At 45.3% G+C, this 15499-nt stretch overlaps 3 protein-coding genes across 4 annotated transcripts; all 3 read left to right on the top strand.

The window, feature by feature from the left end:
• The first annotated feature begins 110 nt into the window (after positions 1-110).
• On the top strand, positions 111-9281 carry narf (nuclear prelamin A recognition factor). The gene is made up of 12 exons (XM_056297481.1): positions 111-418; positions 1198-1270; positions 1398-1463; positions 1661-1789; positions 2041-2173; positions 2359-2493; positions 3510-3628; positions 4756-4885; positions 5500-5572; positions 6300-6437; positions 7842-7999; positions 8274-9281. The coding sequence occupies exons 2-12, from the start codon at positions 1214-1216 to the stop codon at positions 8519-8521; spliced, it is 1386 nt and encodes a 461-aa protein (XP_056153456.1). The 5' UTR covers positions 111-418; positions 1198-1213; the 3' UTR covers positions 8522-9281.
• Positions 9282-10766: 1485 nt separating this feature from the next.
• On the top strand, positions 10767-12970 carry LOC130127989 (uncharacterized). 2 transcript variants are annotated; one of them, XM_056297700.1, is made up of 4 exons: positions 10767-10937; positions 11249-11332; positions 11467-11790; positions 12145-12970. In XM_056297700.1, the coding sequence occupies exons 2-4, from the start codon at positions 11260-11262 to the stop codon at positions 12369-12371; spliced, it is 624 nt and encodes a 207-aa protein (XP_056153675.1). In that variant the 5' UTR covers positions 10767-10937; positions 11249-11259; the 3' UTR covers positions 12372-12970. The 2 variants fall into 2 exon arrangements, with proteins under 2 accessions (XP_056153675.1, XP_056153674.1); XM_056297699.1 differs by having other exon boundaries at positions 11245-11332.
• Positions 12971-13170: 200 nt separating this feature from the next.
• On the top strand, positions 13171-15292 carry LOC130127973 (uncharacterized). The gene is made up of 4 exons (XM_056297682.1): positions 13171-13558; positions 13970-14332; positions 14457-14581; positions 14693-15292. Exons 1-4 carry the CDS (start codon positions 13489-13491, stop codon positions 14831-14833), a joined length of 699 nt encoding a protein of 232 aa, XP_056153657.1. The 5' UTR covers positions 13171-13488; the 3' UTR covers positions 14834-15292.
• The last annotated feature ends 207 nt before the right edge of the window (positions 15293-15499 follow it).

Below are 15499 nucleotides of genomic sequence, written 5' to 3'. Positions count from 1 at the left end.
ATTTGTTATGAGCGGTGAATCTGAACGCAAAAAAAAAAATCCACGGTGCACCGGCGGCAACCGCTAGACGGGGTTTGCGCATGCGCACTCGACGAACCGGGAGGGGGAGCACGATGGAGTGGAAACCGGGGGACCTTGAGTGGCCTCAGCGTTGGAACCCCCGACCCTCCACAGCCAGCCCTTTCTAGATCCTGCGTCCACGGACGCGTCCAGGCAGCGATGTTGGCGCCGCCCTCGGACGATTTCGTTTGATTTGGCGTTCGCGAATCGCTGAGTCACCCCATGAGTCCACCTGCCTCGCGGTCGGAAGCGGCGTGCGTTGCCCCGGCGGCGGCGGCGACTCCTCTGTCCCTGCCTCGCGCCGTGTCGCCCTCTTCTCGCCTTTGTCCGCAGGACCGGCGCCGTGAGACGTCGTCCCGTGAGTTACTTTGCCCACGTTGGAGGTTTTATCTTTGTCTAATGGGGTTTCTCTGTTAATGAACAATGTCTGCAGACTCGGCAGCTTAAAGGTTAACCAAGGCCAGCCAGCCAAGACTTGTGACTTTTAATTCCCTGCCAGCGGAGGAAAGGTCATTAAAGACAGTTTTTCTTTTTCTTTTTTTTTAGCGGCCTTTTTCTCTTCTTTTTTTTTTTTACATAACTACACTAAATAATGTGTCTTACATCTCTTATATAATTGAGTCGGATTTGATTTGTTGGCGTGCTCAGTGTGGATTGTGAACATCGCGGCCTATTATTAAATGCTTTCTGGTCTATATTTTACAACATCTTTGCCGCAGGAGGCGGACATTTAGAGACCAGCGAGGCTGGTGCCCACATATCATGATGGAGCCCAGTCCATACTTGTCGGTTTTTCCATCCTTCTGAAGATGAGTCAGTGTTATCTAATCGTCTTGGTTGCTTTTCAACACCGTGTTATGCAATTAACCTAAGCCGTATTATTTTGATGACAGGAAACTACTTTCCCTTCATTGGTAATTTCCCCACTATTATATAGCTGGCTGGCTGCCTGCTGTGGTTGTGATAAGCAGACGGGGTTTTGATTGGACGGTGAGAGTTGAGGCTGAGAACGTGGGGTGGACAAGAGTACACACATACCAGCGGGCAGTCGTTTCAGTTCATGTAGGATTGCGGTGAGGATGTGCTATGTGTTGTGCTGACTGTAACGCTGTCCGCCTACGAAAATCCAATTCACAGATACGCGTAAAGAAAGATGTCCGAGGTCGGCTTAGCCAAGCGGAAGGAAAAGTGTGAGAATTGCACCAAACAGGTGAGATAGCTTATCGTTCTGAGGAACAAAACAACTACGAGAGGATTGATCTGTGTGCTTATAGCTAGAAGTGTGCTTTTTTTTTTTGCATGGTAACAAGTTTTATTTCTTGGTTGTCAACTCCCAGTGCAACAAGAAGCAGGGTGAGGAAGGCACCAGTCCCCTCCAGGAAAACGATGAGCCCAACGGAGAGGTAAATGTCTTTGTGTTTTGGTTTGGTTTGGTTTTTATTTTCACCTTGTGGTTACGTGCTGATAACTTTTCCTGTTTTTTTCTCCTGGCTTAGTTGTACTTGACTGAAAGGATTTGTTGACCAGATTACTTTGCTATGTTTAAAACTGTTGGTAGTTTTTAACCTCATACTCATTTCTGCCTTAACTGTTGTTTTAGCTGACTGAAGGATCTCAGTTGTCTCTGAGTGCCTGCCTGTCCTGCGAGGGTTGTGTGTCGGAAGAAGAGAGCCAGAAAATCTCCCAACAGAACCTGGATGAAGTGGAACGGGTTCTGGCTCTCAATAAGGTAGACATCACCCCAATGGTTTTTCAGATCACACTCTCTGAGGCTGGTGAGGGGATAGCTCAATAGAAATTATGCTTATTATAATAACTGTTTCCTCTGATGTAATATAGTGGTGTTGTGTCAGTGCAGGTTCTGTGACTGTATGAAAGCAAATGAGGAAGTGGTCTCAAACTTGGTAGAGTACCATGCATTGTACACCTTCCTCTCTATGGCTAGGTTACTTACTGCTGCCATTTCTCTGCCTTTTTCAGAAGTGTGACGTGTCCAAACACAAGGTGCTGGTAGTCTCGGTGTGTCCCCAGTCCCTGCCTTTCTTTGCGGTCAAGTTTGGCCTGGACATCAATGAGGCCACTCACAAACTCTGTGCTTTCCTCAAAAGCCTTGGTGAGCCAGCAGGTTTTGTGTGTCTGTTTCTCTTCCTGGCTCTGTTTCTTTGACCATGTCAGAACATAATATATACGTGTGGAAAACCCCATGTGTGCTTTTCGGTTTCTGTCGCAGATGCTCGATGTTTCCTTCGCAGCCGTTTTCTTATTTCTCACAATTCCTCTCTGTTCTCTGGTCCATAGGAGTGCAGTTTGTGTTTGACACCACTCTGGCAGCAGGTTTCAGTATCCTAGAGAGCCAGAGGGAGTTTGTTCAGAGGTACCGCAAGAGACACCATGACACGCATGCCTTGCCCATGTTCACCTCCTCCTGCCCAGGTAAAGGATCTTTTCCTCCTCAATCCTAAGCACTCTCTGCCACTTGTTACTGTTCTGTCCCTGTTCTCTTTCATACACTCGTGTGTGTGTGTGTGTGTGTGTGTGTGTGTGTGTGTGTGTGTGTGTGTGTGTGTGTTTGTATATATATATATATATGTGTGTGTGTGTGTGTGTGTCTCTCATACACTCGTGTGTGTGTGTGTGTGTGTGTGTGTGTGTGTGTGTGTGTAATCCAGTGAGTCATATAAATTCTTTACGAGACAGTACAAGCCTGTTTGATGCAATTCATACATACATATATATATGTGTGTGTGTGTGTGTGTGTGTGTGTGTGTGTGTATATATATATATATATATATATATTCCCTCTTCTCTTTATGATTCCCCACCTTGCTGGGTTGACCCGCACTACAAGTAACCTGCATTTTTTTTCTTCTCCTCTACATAAGTTTTTTGCTTCTATTTTCCTTTTTCTTTCTTTTTTTTTATTTTTATTTTTTATTCCCCTCCTACCGATCTTGGTGGTCATGACTATAGAGCATTGTTTGTCGGCCATTTGTTGAACCAGGGTGGAACAAGCTTCCTTCAGATAGCAGTGGAGTGCTGGTTGGGAGAGATAAATGATTTGACTCAAGCCACTCCCGTCACAGATAGGGCTGGCCACCATGCACATTTATTCTCTCTGTCACCAACCACCTTGACTGATGTGTATGAGGTTGAAATGAAAAAAAGCTACTCTATGAGGGTTTTTTTTTATGTATGCAGTTGAATGTTGTTTGTTTGTCTGTTTTTTACATCTTTTCCTGACATTTCTGTTTTCTTTAGTCCAAATGTTCCTTCAATAAATAAACAAAAACCCAGGCTAAAGTTTGGTTCACCAGAAAAATTTTGATTTTTAAAGGTACTAGGTTTAGGGATATGATGTCAAAGTCAAATGTCATCACAGGGATAGCTACAAAAGTGGTATTTTAATCTCTCCTATCATTTATATTTGTGCATGCATGTGTGTCTTTCAGGGTGGATCCGGTATTCAGAGCGTGTCCTCGGCAGTCTGGTCACCCCTCACATCTGCACAGCAAGGTCTCCTCAGCAGATCATGGGCTGTCTGATCAAAGACTACTTCACCAAACAGCAGGTCAGAACACATCTTGTGCTATCACCATTTCAGGTGAAATGACCACATCTTTTGAATGAGATGGCTGGGTCCCTGTTTTATCCCTGACAGCCAATGCCCCATTAATCCTGCTTAAAACCACGATTCAACCACAGATCTGTCCATCTAAAGTGTTGTAAAGCAAGACCCTAAACTCTCTACCATTTCCAGAGGGGCTCCAGACGGTTTAACCACTACTTTGAGCTTCCTGGATGGGGCAACTGAGAAGTGACTTCTTCTATTTATTGATCTATAGGAATCAATGAACTGTTGTTATCGTTGTTGTTGTCACTTAGCCTGTCTAACAAACTATGAACAAGCAAATAATGGTCTTCTGTTTCAGGTGTACTGATTAAAGTTAGTACGATGGGGTTTTCACTGATCATTTATCAGCCTCAATTTAATTTTGATGCCTCTATATGATGAACGTAAGCAAGTGAGACCATCAGCGAGAAGATCAGATGTTGCTGTGTAATGATTTCAAGTGCTTGTCTCCACATCGGATTCCCTGCGAAATCTCACGAGATGATTTACGGCACACAGACGGGATACGTAGCCACAATTTGAGACATATTATCTCATCATTTTATATCTTGCAAAGACATGTTTTCCAAAATGACACTACATCTCTCACTCTTCTCTTCAAAATAAATGCACAAGCTACCAGTAGGGTGAATGGAGATCTTTGCGACAAGAGGCGATGCTTATGCAAAATGAAGTTTCATCCGCAAAACACTCCCACTTTCATCCACAATGGTGCGCATGTCCACAATGGTGCGCAAAGTCAACAAAGGGCACCATGAACCAATAGTAAAATGTGTCACTGAGTTTTTTTAAGGATCATTTTACCTTTATTAGCTAACTACAGTGAAAGGCAGACAGGAAATGGGGGAGAGAGGGGTATGACATGCAACAAAGGTTGCCAGTTGGAATCGAACTGGCGACAGTTGCAGCCATGTGGTACTGTAACCATTCAGCTATGGAGGTGCCCCCATGTTGCTAAGTTTTATGTAGATTTTGCTGGAAGGACTCTGCATATGAGGGATCAGACCAGATTAGATTATGAATTGCTGATTTCTCTCTTTTTTTTATTGTTATTTCCCCCACAGAAGCTGAGTCCGGAGAAAGTCTATCATATGGTAGTTGCTCCGTGCTTTGATAAGAAGCTGGAGTCCATCAGAGAGGAGTTTTACAACAGTCTCCTGGAGAGTCGGGACGTGGACTGTGTCCTCACTTCAGGTTCTCTCACACATCGACTATAGAACTGGGACAAATATTATTTGCAAAAAAATCTGAAAGTAATATTTAGTCTTTGTTTTTACCAGACATGTTTAGACAGTAATTTGTCCAGAGAATTCTTTCACTAAAAAGATGAGTTGGCTTCTGACAGACAATTAGGCCAAATTGGCAGTAAAACACATCCCTTTGACTGGATATACCCCTCGTGCTTAGCTATCGTCTTTATTGGCTGTAACTGACTGTTGAACGGAAATGGGCTAGGGCCAACAGTAAAGTGCATTAGCAAAAGCCCAGCAATAATCCTTATGACCGTCACTTTGCTATCACTCAGCCATCAGTTTAATTCTTTCTCAGCCCTCCTCCCCCCTTTTAACTAGTACCTTTTTCCATTCACTAACTTGGTCTCCCCCCCACACATTGGTTCCTTCTTTGTGTTTCACATTCTCTTTTCTCAACCCTCTATCCTATTTAAGCAATACATTGTGTCATATTTAACTTCCTTACCCCCGTCATTGCTCACGTGATTCTGTACTCTGCTGTGTGCAGGTGAAGTGCTTGTACTCAGGTGTTTGCCCTGACAGTGGATATGTGAATGTAATGTTTTGTTGTTTCAGGGGAGATCTTTTGCATGATGGAGAAGAGGAAGGTGTTGGTGGAGGAACTGGACTCGGTTTCATTAGACCACATGTAAGTGATCTTCATCAGTTCCGATTAAAAGGCTTCGCATGCATCTCGGTGTGTATGTTGCATTTACATGTATTGCTTATAATTGCTGTTGTGCACAAGAATAAGTACATAGCTGTTTGTTGCACTGTTGGCAAGGGGATTCGAGGAACTCTATGTCCTGAATACATGGGTGTCAAAGTGGTATCTTTTGGGGCGTCCGGGTTGCATGGAGGTCTATTCCGTTGCCTACCAACACAGGGATCGCCGGATCGAATCCCCGTGTTACCTCCAGCTTGGTCAGGCATCCCTACAGACACAAATTGCTGTGTCTGCAGGTGGGAAGCCAGATGTGGGTGTGTGTCCTGGTCGCTGCACTAGCGCCTCCTCTGGTTGGCTGGGGCACCCGTTCGGGGGGAAGGGGGACTGGAGGGAATAGCGTGATCCTCCCACGCGCTACGTCCCCATGACGAAACTCCTCACTGACAGGTGAAAAGAAGCGGCTGACGACTCCACGTGTATCATAGGAAGCATGTTGTGATAGTCTGCAGCCCTCCCCGGATCGGCAGAGGGGGAGGAGCAGCAACCGGGACAGCTCAGAAGAGTGGGGAAATTGGCCAAGTACAATTGGGGAGAAAAAGGGGGGGGGGATCCACACACACACAAAAAAAAAAGAAGTGGTATCTTTCAGTGCAACACAGGTTCTCGGTGCATCACAGCCACTTTATGGCAGTTGAATTGTGTCCTGTAGGTTGGGAGAGGCCGGAGATTTGGGTCTGGCGAGACACGAGGGCCGTGGCTCCGATGGCTTCCTAGAGTATATATTCAAACATGCTGCTAAAGAACTCTTTGGTCTGGACGTCCATGAGATCACATACAAAACTCTCAGGTGAGAGAAACTGAGCGAGAAAAGGTAGAGTGTACAGCATGACTCAAAAGGCAATTGACAGGTCATCTACAACCCATTTAAGACAATATATAATAATAATAATACTGTGGTTAAAGTAGCGGATGATATGTTCAAAATGAAAGATTTTTACTGCACACTTAAATATGCTGTTTTGAGTGTTCACCTGAAATGGATGGCCTCGTTTCAATGAAAGACATCGGTCGAGAATGAAATCTCAACATTTCTGTGCAAATATTCACGTTCCCTGTAATGGAGCTGCCAACATTACAGGAGTTTTCATCAAGCTAGTTTTTTGTGAAATTTGATGTCTCAAATAGGAGAAAGCTGAATAGAAGCACCAAAAATCCCAAATATACGCTTGCTTGAGGTGGTTTTTGCTTTTGTCAAAAAAAAGAGTTCATCAGCCGATGGAAACGCATTTGGCGAAATGAGAATTTCTTAATCGTAACTGGTCCGTGTTTGTCGTGGATGTTGAATTATAGACACATGACGTAGGACATGTAAAACTCATTTGTATTTTATTTTTTGCGACTTTGGAAATGCCAGTTTAAAATTCGCCTCACAGTTGAATGGAAACCTGCCTGATGTCACTGTCTGGGTTGAAGTCTGCTCTAGGAGTGCAGTCACAAATGCTTATTATGTCCATGTACTTCTGGTCACAGACATGTCGTACTTGCTAAAAAAACAAAAAACAAAACAGGAATGTTACTGCCCCCAATGATGAGAGACAGTCTGGTCCCAACCAACTATTCCCCCTTTCTTCGCTAGTGTCACAAACTCGCCCCCCAAAACATCATGTTTCTTTGCCATTTTTTTACCTCCTTAAAGGAAATGAGGGTGCATTATCTGAGTATTACAGTCCACCTGTAGGACAGTATTTTTCAGTCCATGCAGGACATGTTACTCCTCAGTCCTATCTGTCCTACAAGCACAGTCCTTGTCCAAGGTGTTGCCAACTTGTTTATTCTAGTTTTGCACAACTAGTTCAAATAATGTTTGTTAATCTTTGAATTTGGCCATCCAAAACATCTGTTCTCCCTGTGTCTGCGGTGGGTTTTCTCTGGGTCCTCCGGTTTCCCCCACCATCAAAAAGACATGCGTGTTGGGGTTAATACTCCTGTCTGTGCCCCTGACCGAGGCATGGCAAGACGAACTGGAGTTGGTCCCCGGGCGCTGCACTAGCGGCTGCCCACTGCTGCTAGCTACACAGCTAGGATGGGTTAAATGCAGAAAAAGAATTGCCCCACAGGGGATTAAAAAAAGTATTTTTTTTAAAAATATCTAACACAAATTGCCCAGGGTATTTTGCGTATCTGTATATATCGCTTCTATACACATTTGTTTGCAAAAATCTCACCTGGAGCTGCTTTCCCGGGGGTTTAGGAACCGTGACTTCCAGGAAGTGACTCTACAACGGGACGGGGAGACGCTGCTGCACTTTGCTGCTGTTTATGGTTTCAGGAACATCCAGACGCTGGTCCACCGCATGAGGAAGGGACGTGTGCCATACCAGCTAGTGGAGGTGCTGTCCTGCCCTGGAGGTAAGGGACAACTGGCGACGTAATTCTAGTTGCAGTCAAATGTATTGTTGTATCTTCATTCTCAACCTAACTGCTAGTGTCATCATTATTGTAGCGTGACCTTGAATAAAGACGGAAGCATTGCAGGATACCACCATTACTGATTCCCGTACTAGAATATGACATTGAAAGCGGGAACCCTTTGAGTTGTGCCCATAGATTGATCTCGCTGCATCAGTTTAGCATTCGAAGCCGTCAATATGACTGCCCACTTTGAATTCCCATATCTCCTCAGGCTGCCTGAGCGGCCGTGGCCAAGCAGAGAGTGACGTCGGAGGTCGAATGGATAAGACCCTGGTCCATCAGATGGAGGAGGCCTACAGCAGTTTACCCGTCCATCTCCCAGAGATCAACCCCAGCCTGCACACCCTCTATCAGGAGTGGTTAGAGGGTCAAGACTCTGTGCTGGCCAACACACTACTACACACACAGTACAGGCCGCGGAGTCGGACACACGCGCAGCCCCCACACATACAGTGGTGAGGGGAGCTGTGTTAGGACTGCTGTAGGTGGGATGTTACCTTCAGTCGCCTCTCGTTCAGTGGAGACTAATCTACAGGTCACTCCTCATGGTAGTACCACTATGCACGTCTAAGCTAAGGGACCACACTGCACTCTGGGCTAATGGGTGAGAATTTAAATGTGACTTGATTGTTGCCATTTCTCCATTTGGCCACAAGGTGGTAATGTATCCAACACTTAGGGATACCATGGTGAATTTCCTGTGCGTTATCAGAGCCTCAAATGGAAACTTGCATCCACAGCTCAGGCGGCCATCCCCCACTTTGTAAACTGAAGCAGTGTTATCAGTATTATATGAGCCAGTCAAGAAGTATCCTGCAGACTGTTGACATGGTGGAGATATGTTTATGGAAAAGTTGCGAAGAATGTAAAGCTCCCAAGGTCGGCACAATTCTGGTAATGAGTTTGTCAAGAGCATCAAAATGCAAGTGCACTGAAAGTAGCAACTACACATGCCAGTCTTTACAGAGCAATAAGCCACCAACAAGTTGTTTTTGAAACAGATGCCTACAACAAACCGTTTCGCTCTGAATGAATTTTTCGGCAGCCTGTTGTATTCAAAGTAAAACAGTGTGATGTGAAGCATTTGGAAGTGAGCCCGTGGTCATAAACCATAGGTCAAAGGTCTAATTTAATGTTAGTCTTGCTCTTTAATACCATTCCAATGCATTTAGTTGAGATGCGGCTATCTGGCGTCATCATCTTGTCAGTGTGCTTATGGGAGGGGGGGCCACTGAGGGACGCAGTGGGTTAAGGGTCTTTAACAATATGCACTGATGTTCAAACAGTAGCGACATGATGTAAGTCTGTGAATTTGTTCCTGCCAACCCAGTGTTTTGTTCATCTGTCCAAATGAAGAAGAATCAAAAGATTCTTTTTATTATTATTTACAAGGCACTTTCATTTGTCTTGCTTTTTTTTAATCAGGTCTTCTCGTTCCATAAAAAAAAAAATTTTTAGTCCAGTTTTTATTGTTTTGCAAGATCATGTGTCACATGTTGGTCGTTTAACTATTACGAATGAATGACGTGTATGGTCTCGTTTTACAGACAAGTGTTGGAGCGGAACCGTTCATATTAAATAGCCTCTGTTCAAACCTCATTCGGTTCTTGTAGTGAAACCATTTCATGTCTCGCCCCTTTGCAGGAACAACCTGATGGATTCCTTTTTCAAGATTGCACCCCAAACCTTTTTTAAAAGTTTCAAATGGTGGCGTTGCGGTGTATTTCGTTGCCTACCAACACAGGGATCGCCTGTTTGAATCCCCGTGTTACCTCCGGCTCAGATGGGTGTCCCTACAGACACAATTGGCTGTGTCTGCGGGTGGGAAGCCAGGTGTGGGTATGTGTCCTGGTTGCTGCACTAGTGCCTCCTCTGGTCAGTCGGGGTGCCTGTTTGGGGAGGAGGGGGAATAGCATGATCCTCCCATGCGCTACGTCCCCCTGGTGAAACTCCTCACTGTCAGGTGAAAAGAAGCGGCGGTCGACTCCACATGTATCAGAGGAGGCATGTGGTAGTCTGCAGCCCTCCCCGGATCGGCAGAGGGGGTGGAGCAGCGACCAGGACGGCTCGGAGAGCAGGGTGGTTGGCCAGGAACAATTGTGGAGAGAAGGGGGGGAAATATAAATAAATAAAAGTTTCTAATGTTGGCAGGGCGGCACCGTGGCCCAGTGGTTAGCGCTGTCACCTCGCAGCAAGAAGGTCCTGGGTTCGAACCCCGGGGGTTGTCCAACCTTAGGGGGGGGGTCATCCCAGGGGTCATCCCAGGTCCTTTCTGTGTGGAGTTTGCATGTTCTCCCCGTGTGTGCGGTGGGTTTTCTCCAGGTGCTCCAGTTCCCCCCACCATCAAAAGAAACATGCATGTTAAGGTTAATACCCCCTTCTGTGCCCCTGAGCGAGGCAATGGGAGAAGAACTGGAGTTGGTCCCCGGGCGCCACGTGGCGGCTGCCCACTGCTCCTAGCTACACAGCTAGGATGGCTTAAATGCAGAGAAAGAAGTTCCCCACAGGGATTAATACAGTAGTTTAAAAAAAAAAAGTAGTACCTTGTAGCTACTAAAAACTGACTCAAGTCTTTGTCAGAGATTCACTGCTGGACTTCCTCCAGATTTGATTCAGGTTCTTTTGATAAGATCATGTTTCCACATGTTGTTTCACTTTGCCAGCTTGTACTCGAGCACTTGCTGTCGTTCCACATCCAGTCAGACTTGATTTATTCAAATGCTGATGGAAATATTGGGTCGGAAGGTTTCTTGGTGTGGCTCGAGATCATCAGCGAGTAGTACAGCTGTTCGGGATTCGTCTCTGGCGTTGCACTCCGGGACACATTTACTGATACGGGCATTTTGAAAGAAGAGACCACCTAAAAGCCGTCTTTGTAAGTCCCCCCTTTTTCTTTTCTTTTTTTCCGGTTGATCTGTTTGAGTGTACACGATGATGTCAACTGATTTTTAGATCTCTCTGGTGGTGGACAAGTTGATGTCGTGATTTCTCGAGGACATAATGTCAGCGTGCTGCATTCATTAGGGTCGTACAAGTTTTTTTGGGGTTTTTTTGTTTCGTTTTTTTGTTTTGGTTTTTTTTGAGGATAACCATAATGCCAAATGTGCAACCACAGAAATGGTGAAAGATAAAAACTTTAAAAATCAAAGTGGCTCTCTCTCCTCTCTTCCCTTCCCTTAAAGACAGTGATTTTCAGGATGCTGCAGCCAAACATCCCTTTGATTAATTTGTGGGTCGCCATCATTTTATCAGTCTCTTCAGAAAATTCAGGTAACCCTAAAATCACTCGGCTGATTAATGCTGCCGTCATTTCTACAGTTACATTTTGTTATGAATATGACCGTTTCTAAACTAAAAAAAAAGGGTTGACCTCTGATCGTTAACGTCACTGTTTTGTCATTTAGGGGTGAAAACTATTTGCACAAGTGACGACGTGACTCCTGGATACCTGATGATACGCTGCAAGATGGACTACTCCGCGCTTAAAACGTCGTGTGCCGTTGAACGGTATTCATGGAGCAAAGACATGTTTGGCAGCGACATTGTGTGCCAGGGGACAACGAGCGACAAAGACAACACGGTGCAAATATACACCTGTGGCTTGCACAACGAGACGCAGGAGCTGTATCTCAACATCTCCGGTGCCAAAAAAGACAGGATGGGGTGTTACAACGTTGAAGTGCGAACAGACTGTGGATTTGCTGATGCCGCCATTAACGTAGGAGACGGTCAGTGGTCAAATGTCTCACAGCCTATCTGCAGATGTGTGTGTGTGTGTGTGTGTGTGTGTGTGTGTGTGTGTGTGTGTGTGTGTGTGTGTGTGTGTGCCTGACTGAAACTCCAGTGGGAATTTCTCCCCAGCCCATACATTTTGATATTTAAATGGAAGCATTGTTGGGGACATAGAAAAGCCAACATAGACTGAAAAATTCAACGAAAATGTCCAGGTTTTTCTGCCTGGTATGTGTTAAGTTATAATTCAAGGGTTATCGCTCTCTCTCTCTCTCTCTCTCTCTCTCTCTCTCTCTCTCTCTCTCTCTCTCTCTCTCTTTTTTTTTCCCTTCTTTTTATCCCCCTTACAGGTAAAAGCCTGGATCAGCATTCTCCAAATAGTTCTGTGTCTGTACTGACATGGAATCATGCCTTGTTTGTAACGGCTGGTTTAATTGTTGTTCTGGCCGTTGGGTTATGCCTGCTTGCGAAGAGAAGGACAATAATCGCCTATTTCCGGATGAAGATGAGGCAAAAGGACAGGCCAGAGGATCAGAGACCAGAACATCAACAACCTCTAGCGTCTAGCCTTTTCTGAACATCAGTAAGTGTGGATGTAAGATATGCTGGCCAAACCACTCCATCAAATCCCACCTAAATCGCTCCTCTGTCTCTGGCCTCCTTGCCGTCTGTAAGGGCAGCGTATACACTACAACAGACAGGACTGTGAGCAGAACCCCCTCCACCCACCCCACCTACTCTGACTAATGAAGCAGCAGCCACTGTTTCTCTTTCTTGCCAATGTCAAGTCAATTTTATTTGTGTAGCCCATTATCACGAATTACAAATTTGCCTCACAAACACACAGTGTGGCTTCTCGATTTAAGTTGTGACATAACCTGCGGTTTGTTTGTTTTCCCACCTGTTTCCTCCTCTCACTTGACTTTCAGTCAGGTCCTTTGAGTTTTTTTTTATACTGTCTAATGGTGTGATTTGTTTAATTTAATTTCTTTTCTTTCAGAACAGACTGTTCAGTCATCTACTCAACACTTTTCAACACTAAAGATAGGGGCAATGGGTGGTCCAAATGTAAAAAAAAAAAAAAAAAAAGAAAATCTGTACGCCAAACACTTTTGAATGACAGGACAGATGAATGTTTGTGAATTGATTTGCTGCACATTCTCCAGATAAAGTTGTTACCCTATGCTGTCACTGTACCGTGTGCTCTTTTTTACAGTTTTTTTAAGATAATAAAAGGGGGGGAAGCCTTGCTATGACTCATCCTCTGGGTTATACAGCACAGTGCAGCGCTGTCAACCACCGACGCCGCGTCTATAGAAGGAAGGCAGCGAGCAACGCGGGGTCACGTTTCCTTTACACTCCTTGAGTTGTGCAGAGAGAAGGTAGGCTGCAGTACTGTCGGGTCTTCAGGGTGGGACGGAGACTCAGTCGCAGAGCTGCATGTACCCCTTTTCCACTGCACGCTACCGGCTCGGCTCGGCTCGGCTCGCTTCTTTTGGCTTTCCATTGGACGGTACCACGCAGCCGAGGCCGATACTAAAAGGTGACGTGAGAAACACCTGGCCAGCGGTCAGAGGGAGATTGAACAGCTGTTCTGTTTACCGCCAGGAAATGCCAACGCGAGACCTGTAGCTGATCGTCTGTCCGTGTAAGAATTGGTTTCGGCGAATCTCTGACAGTCCCACCGCTGCAGCATGAGAGCCTACTTGTGGAGCTGCCTCTTGGAGATTTTCTGCATACCCGCTGTGGTGGTGCCCTGGACTGGTGAGTGCGCGCGCGCGCGCGCGCGTGAGATATAGAGAGAGAGTCTTAGTTTTGGCTGTCAAAAGTTCAAGGAGAACAGGTGTGAGCCATCTTTACGTCACCAGACCGATCCGCAAATGCGAACTTTTAGCTCGCGCTGCTCTCGGCCTGCTGACGTTTTTAAATGTGTTGTACTCTTGCTACTGTGTCCCACGTTAGCGTCGTTTTTATCTCCATACGATTTTTGCCCCTGGTATTACAGGGGGGGGGGCGGGTTGTTTTAAATGTATTGTAGCGAATTAATTCGCTACAGTATTGCATTTGATATCAATTCTGTCTCTCGTGCACTTTGGTGAATATGGCCCGTGTGCATGCTGCGACCACGCGAGGCCAGGTGTTGTTACGATCCATGCTCCTCTCTTTTCCTCGCAGTTTCTCAACATCCACCTGTTGTCTCCCTGACGATCAACTCATCTGCCGATGTGCTGTGCTCGACGTCATTGCTGGACCCGTTGGCGCTCTCACTGCGCCGTTATCTTCGTCATGACAGCATGATTGCGTACCTGTCCTTGGAAAAGAAAAGAGTCACAAAGGCAACCACAAGTGAACACTTGCAGGGTCGATTCGACGTTCTCCCGAAACCAGAGCCCGAGCTGGGCTTTGGGCTCACCTTGCGGCTGTCCCCCCTCGAGCTGACGGACACAGACATATACTACTGCAGCTGGACATATTTCAACGCAACGACATTCACAAAGGAGTCCCTTCAGAGCAAAGGCACGCTTATAATTGTCAGAGGTGAAAAGAAAAAAAAACTCAATCGTATGTCTCTCAGACTGAGAAATTTACACATGGCTTTAGGGTTACAATCTTGTACAACACGAGTTTACTTTAACTTCATTTTTAATCTTTCACTGTGCAGAAACGGACCCTGAGAAGTTGTGTGATGGCCACAAGATACAACTCATCTTGGTTTCACTGATTACCATTGTGTTTGTCTTGATTCTGTCCATCGTCGCTGTAGCGTTGGCATGGAAATGTACAAAGGTGAGTATTGCAGTGAAGGAGCTCACTGTGAACTGAGGATTTAATGCATTGGGGCCATATTTGATGTCAAAGAACTTGTGTCTAACCTTTTTTTAATCGGCATTCCTACAGTTTAGAAAAGTCTACAGACCGACTGGACGCTTGCCAAGATCTATACCAAGGAGGTATAATCAGACATACACACAGCAAACAAGCCCACATGTCTACTCAAGCACAGCTCCATGCAGCTTTGACTTCCGAGGCATTTCGTAATGCCGAATGAAGTGACGGAAAGGGCTTGACGAGTAATGAAGATAAAGATGTCGGTTTATTTTCTGCATCAGTTGGACCGCAATACCCTTATTACAAGTTGCTGTTTTTGGAAAGGCATAACTCACTTCGTGTAAGGAGGGCATATACTCAGCTAAGTGACATTTGGTTTAAAGGCTGCCCCCTCAGACATGTCGCGTAGAGTGCAACTGAAACAGAAAAAGTCTGTCGTGAAATGTATGTTTTTCTTTTTTTTGGCATCATTTCCTTTTGTGTATAAATGTGTTTGTTGAGCAGAAAACTGACTCACCCACCACATCCTGACATTGTATTGGTTACATGCACATGTCTAGTGTCAAAACTGGTCTGCATTGGTGTGCAGAAATGCACATGAAATAAAACAAAAAAGTGTGAAAGTACACCAGGTCAACGTACGTTCGCATTTTTTCCACTTTTATTTAATGTTCTCCCTAGACTTGTCCTCAAACGTTGACACTGCTCCGTGAATTAAACATTGTATGAGTGGATTCATGCAATAGGAGCCCCTTCTAGAGTGACATTACCTTAAGACGGTCAGTTTTTCGTGAATATGAAAACCTAGATAATTTAGATCAAATTGATATTAAATCCAGGCTGTTCATTTAATGCCTTTGACAAGTGTCTCCATCA

Source organism: Lampris incognitus, chromosome 17 (genome assembly GCF_029633865.1).
Source record: "Lampris incognitus isolate fLamInc1 chromosome 17, fLamInc1.hap2, whole genome shotgun sequence".
In the NCBI taxonomy this organism is placed as follows: domain Eukaryota; kingdom Metazoa; phylum Chordata; class Actinopteri; order Lampriformes; family Lampridae; genus Lampris; species Lampris incognitus.
Note: the sequence above shows the minus strand (reverse complement) of the source record. Positions and strands in the feature narration are given on the sequence as shown.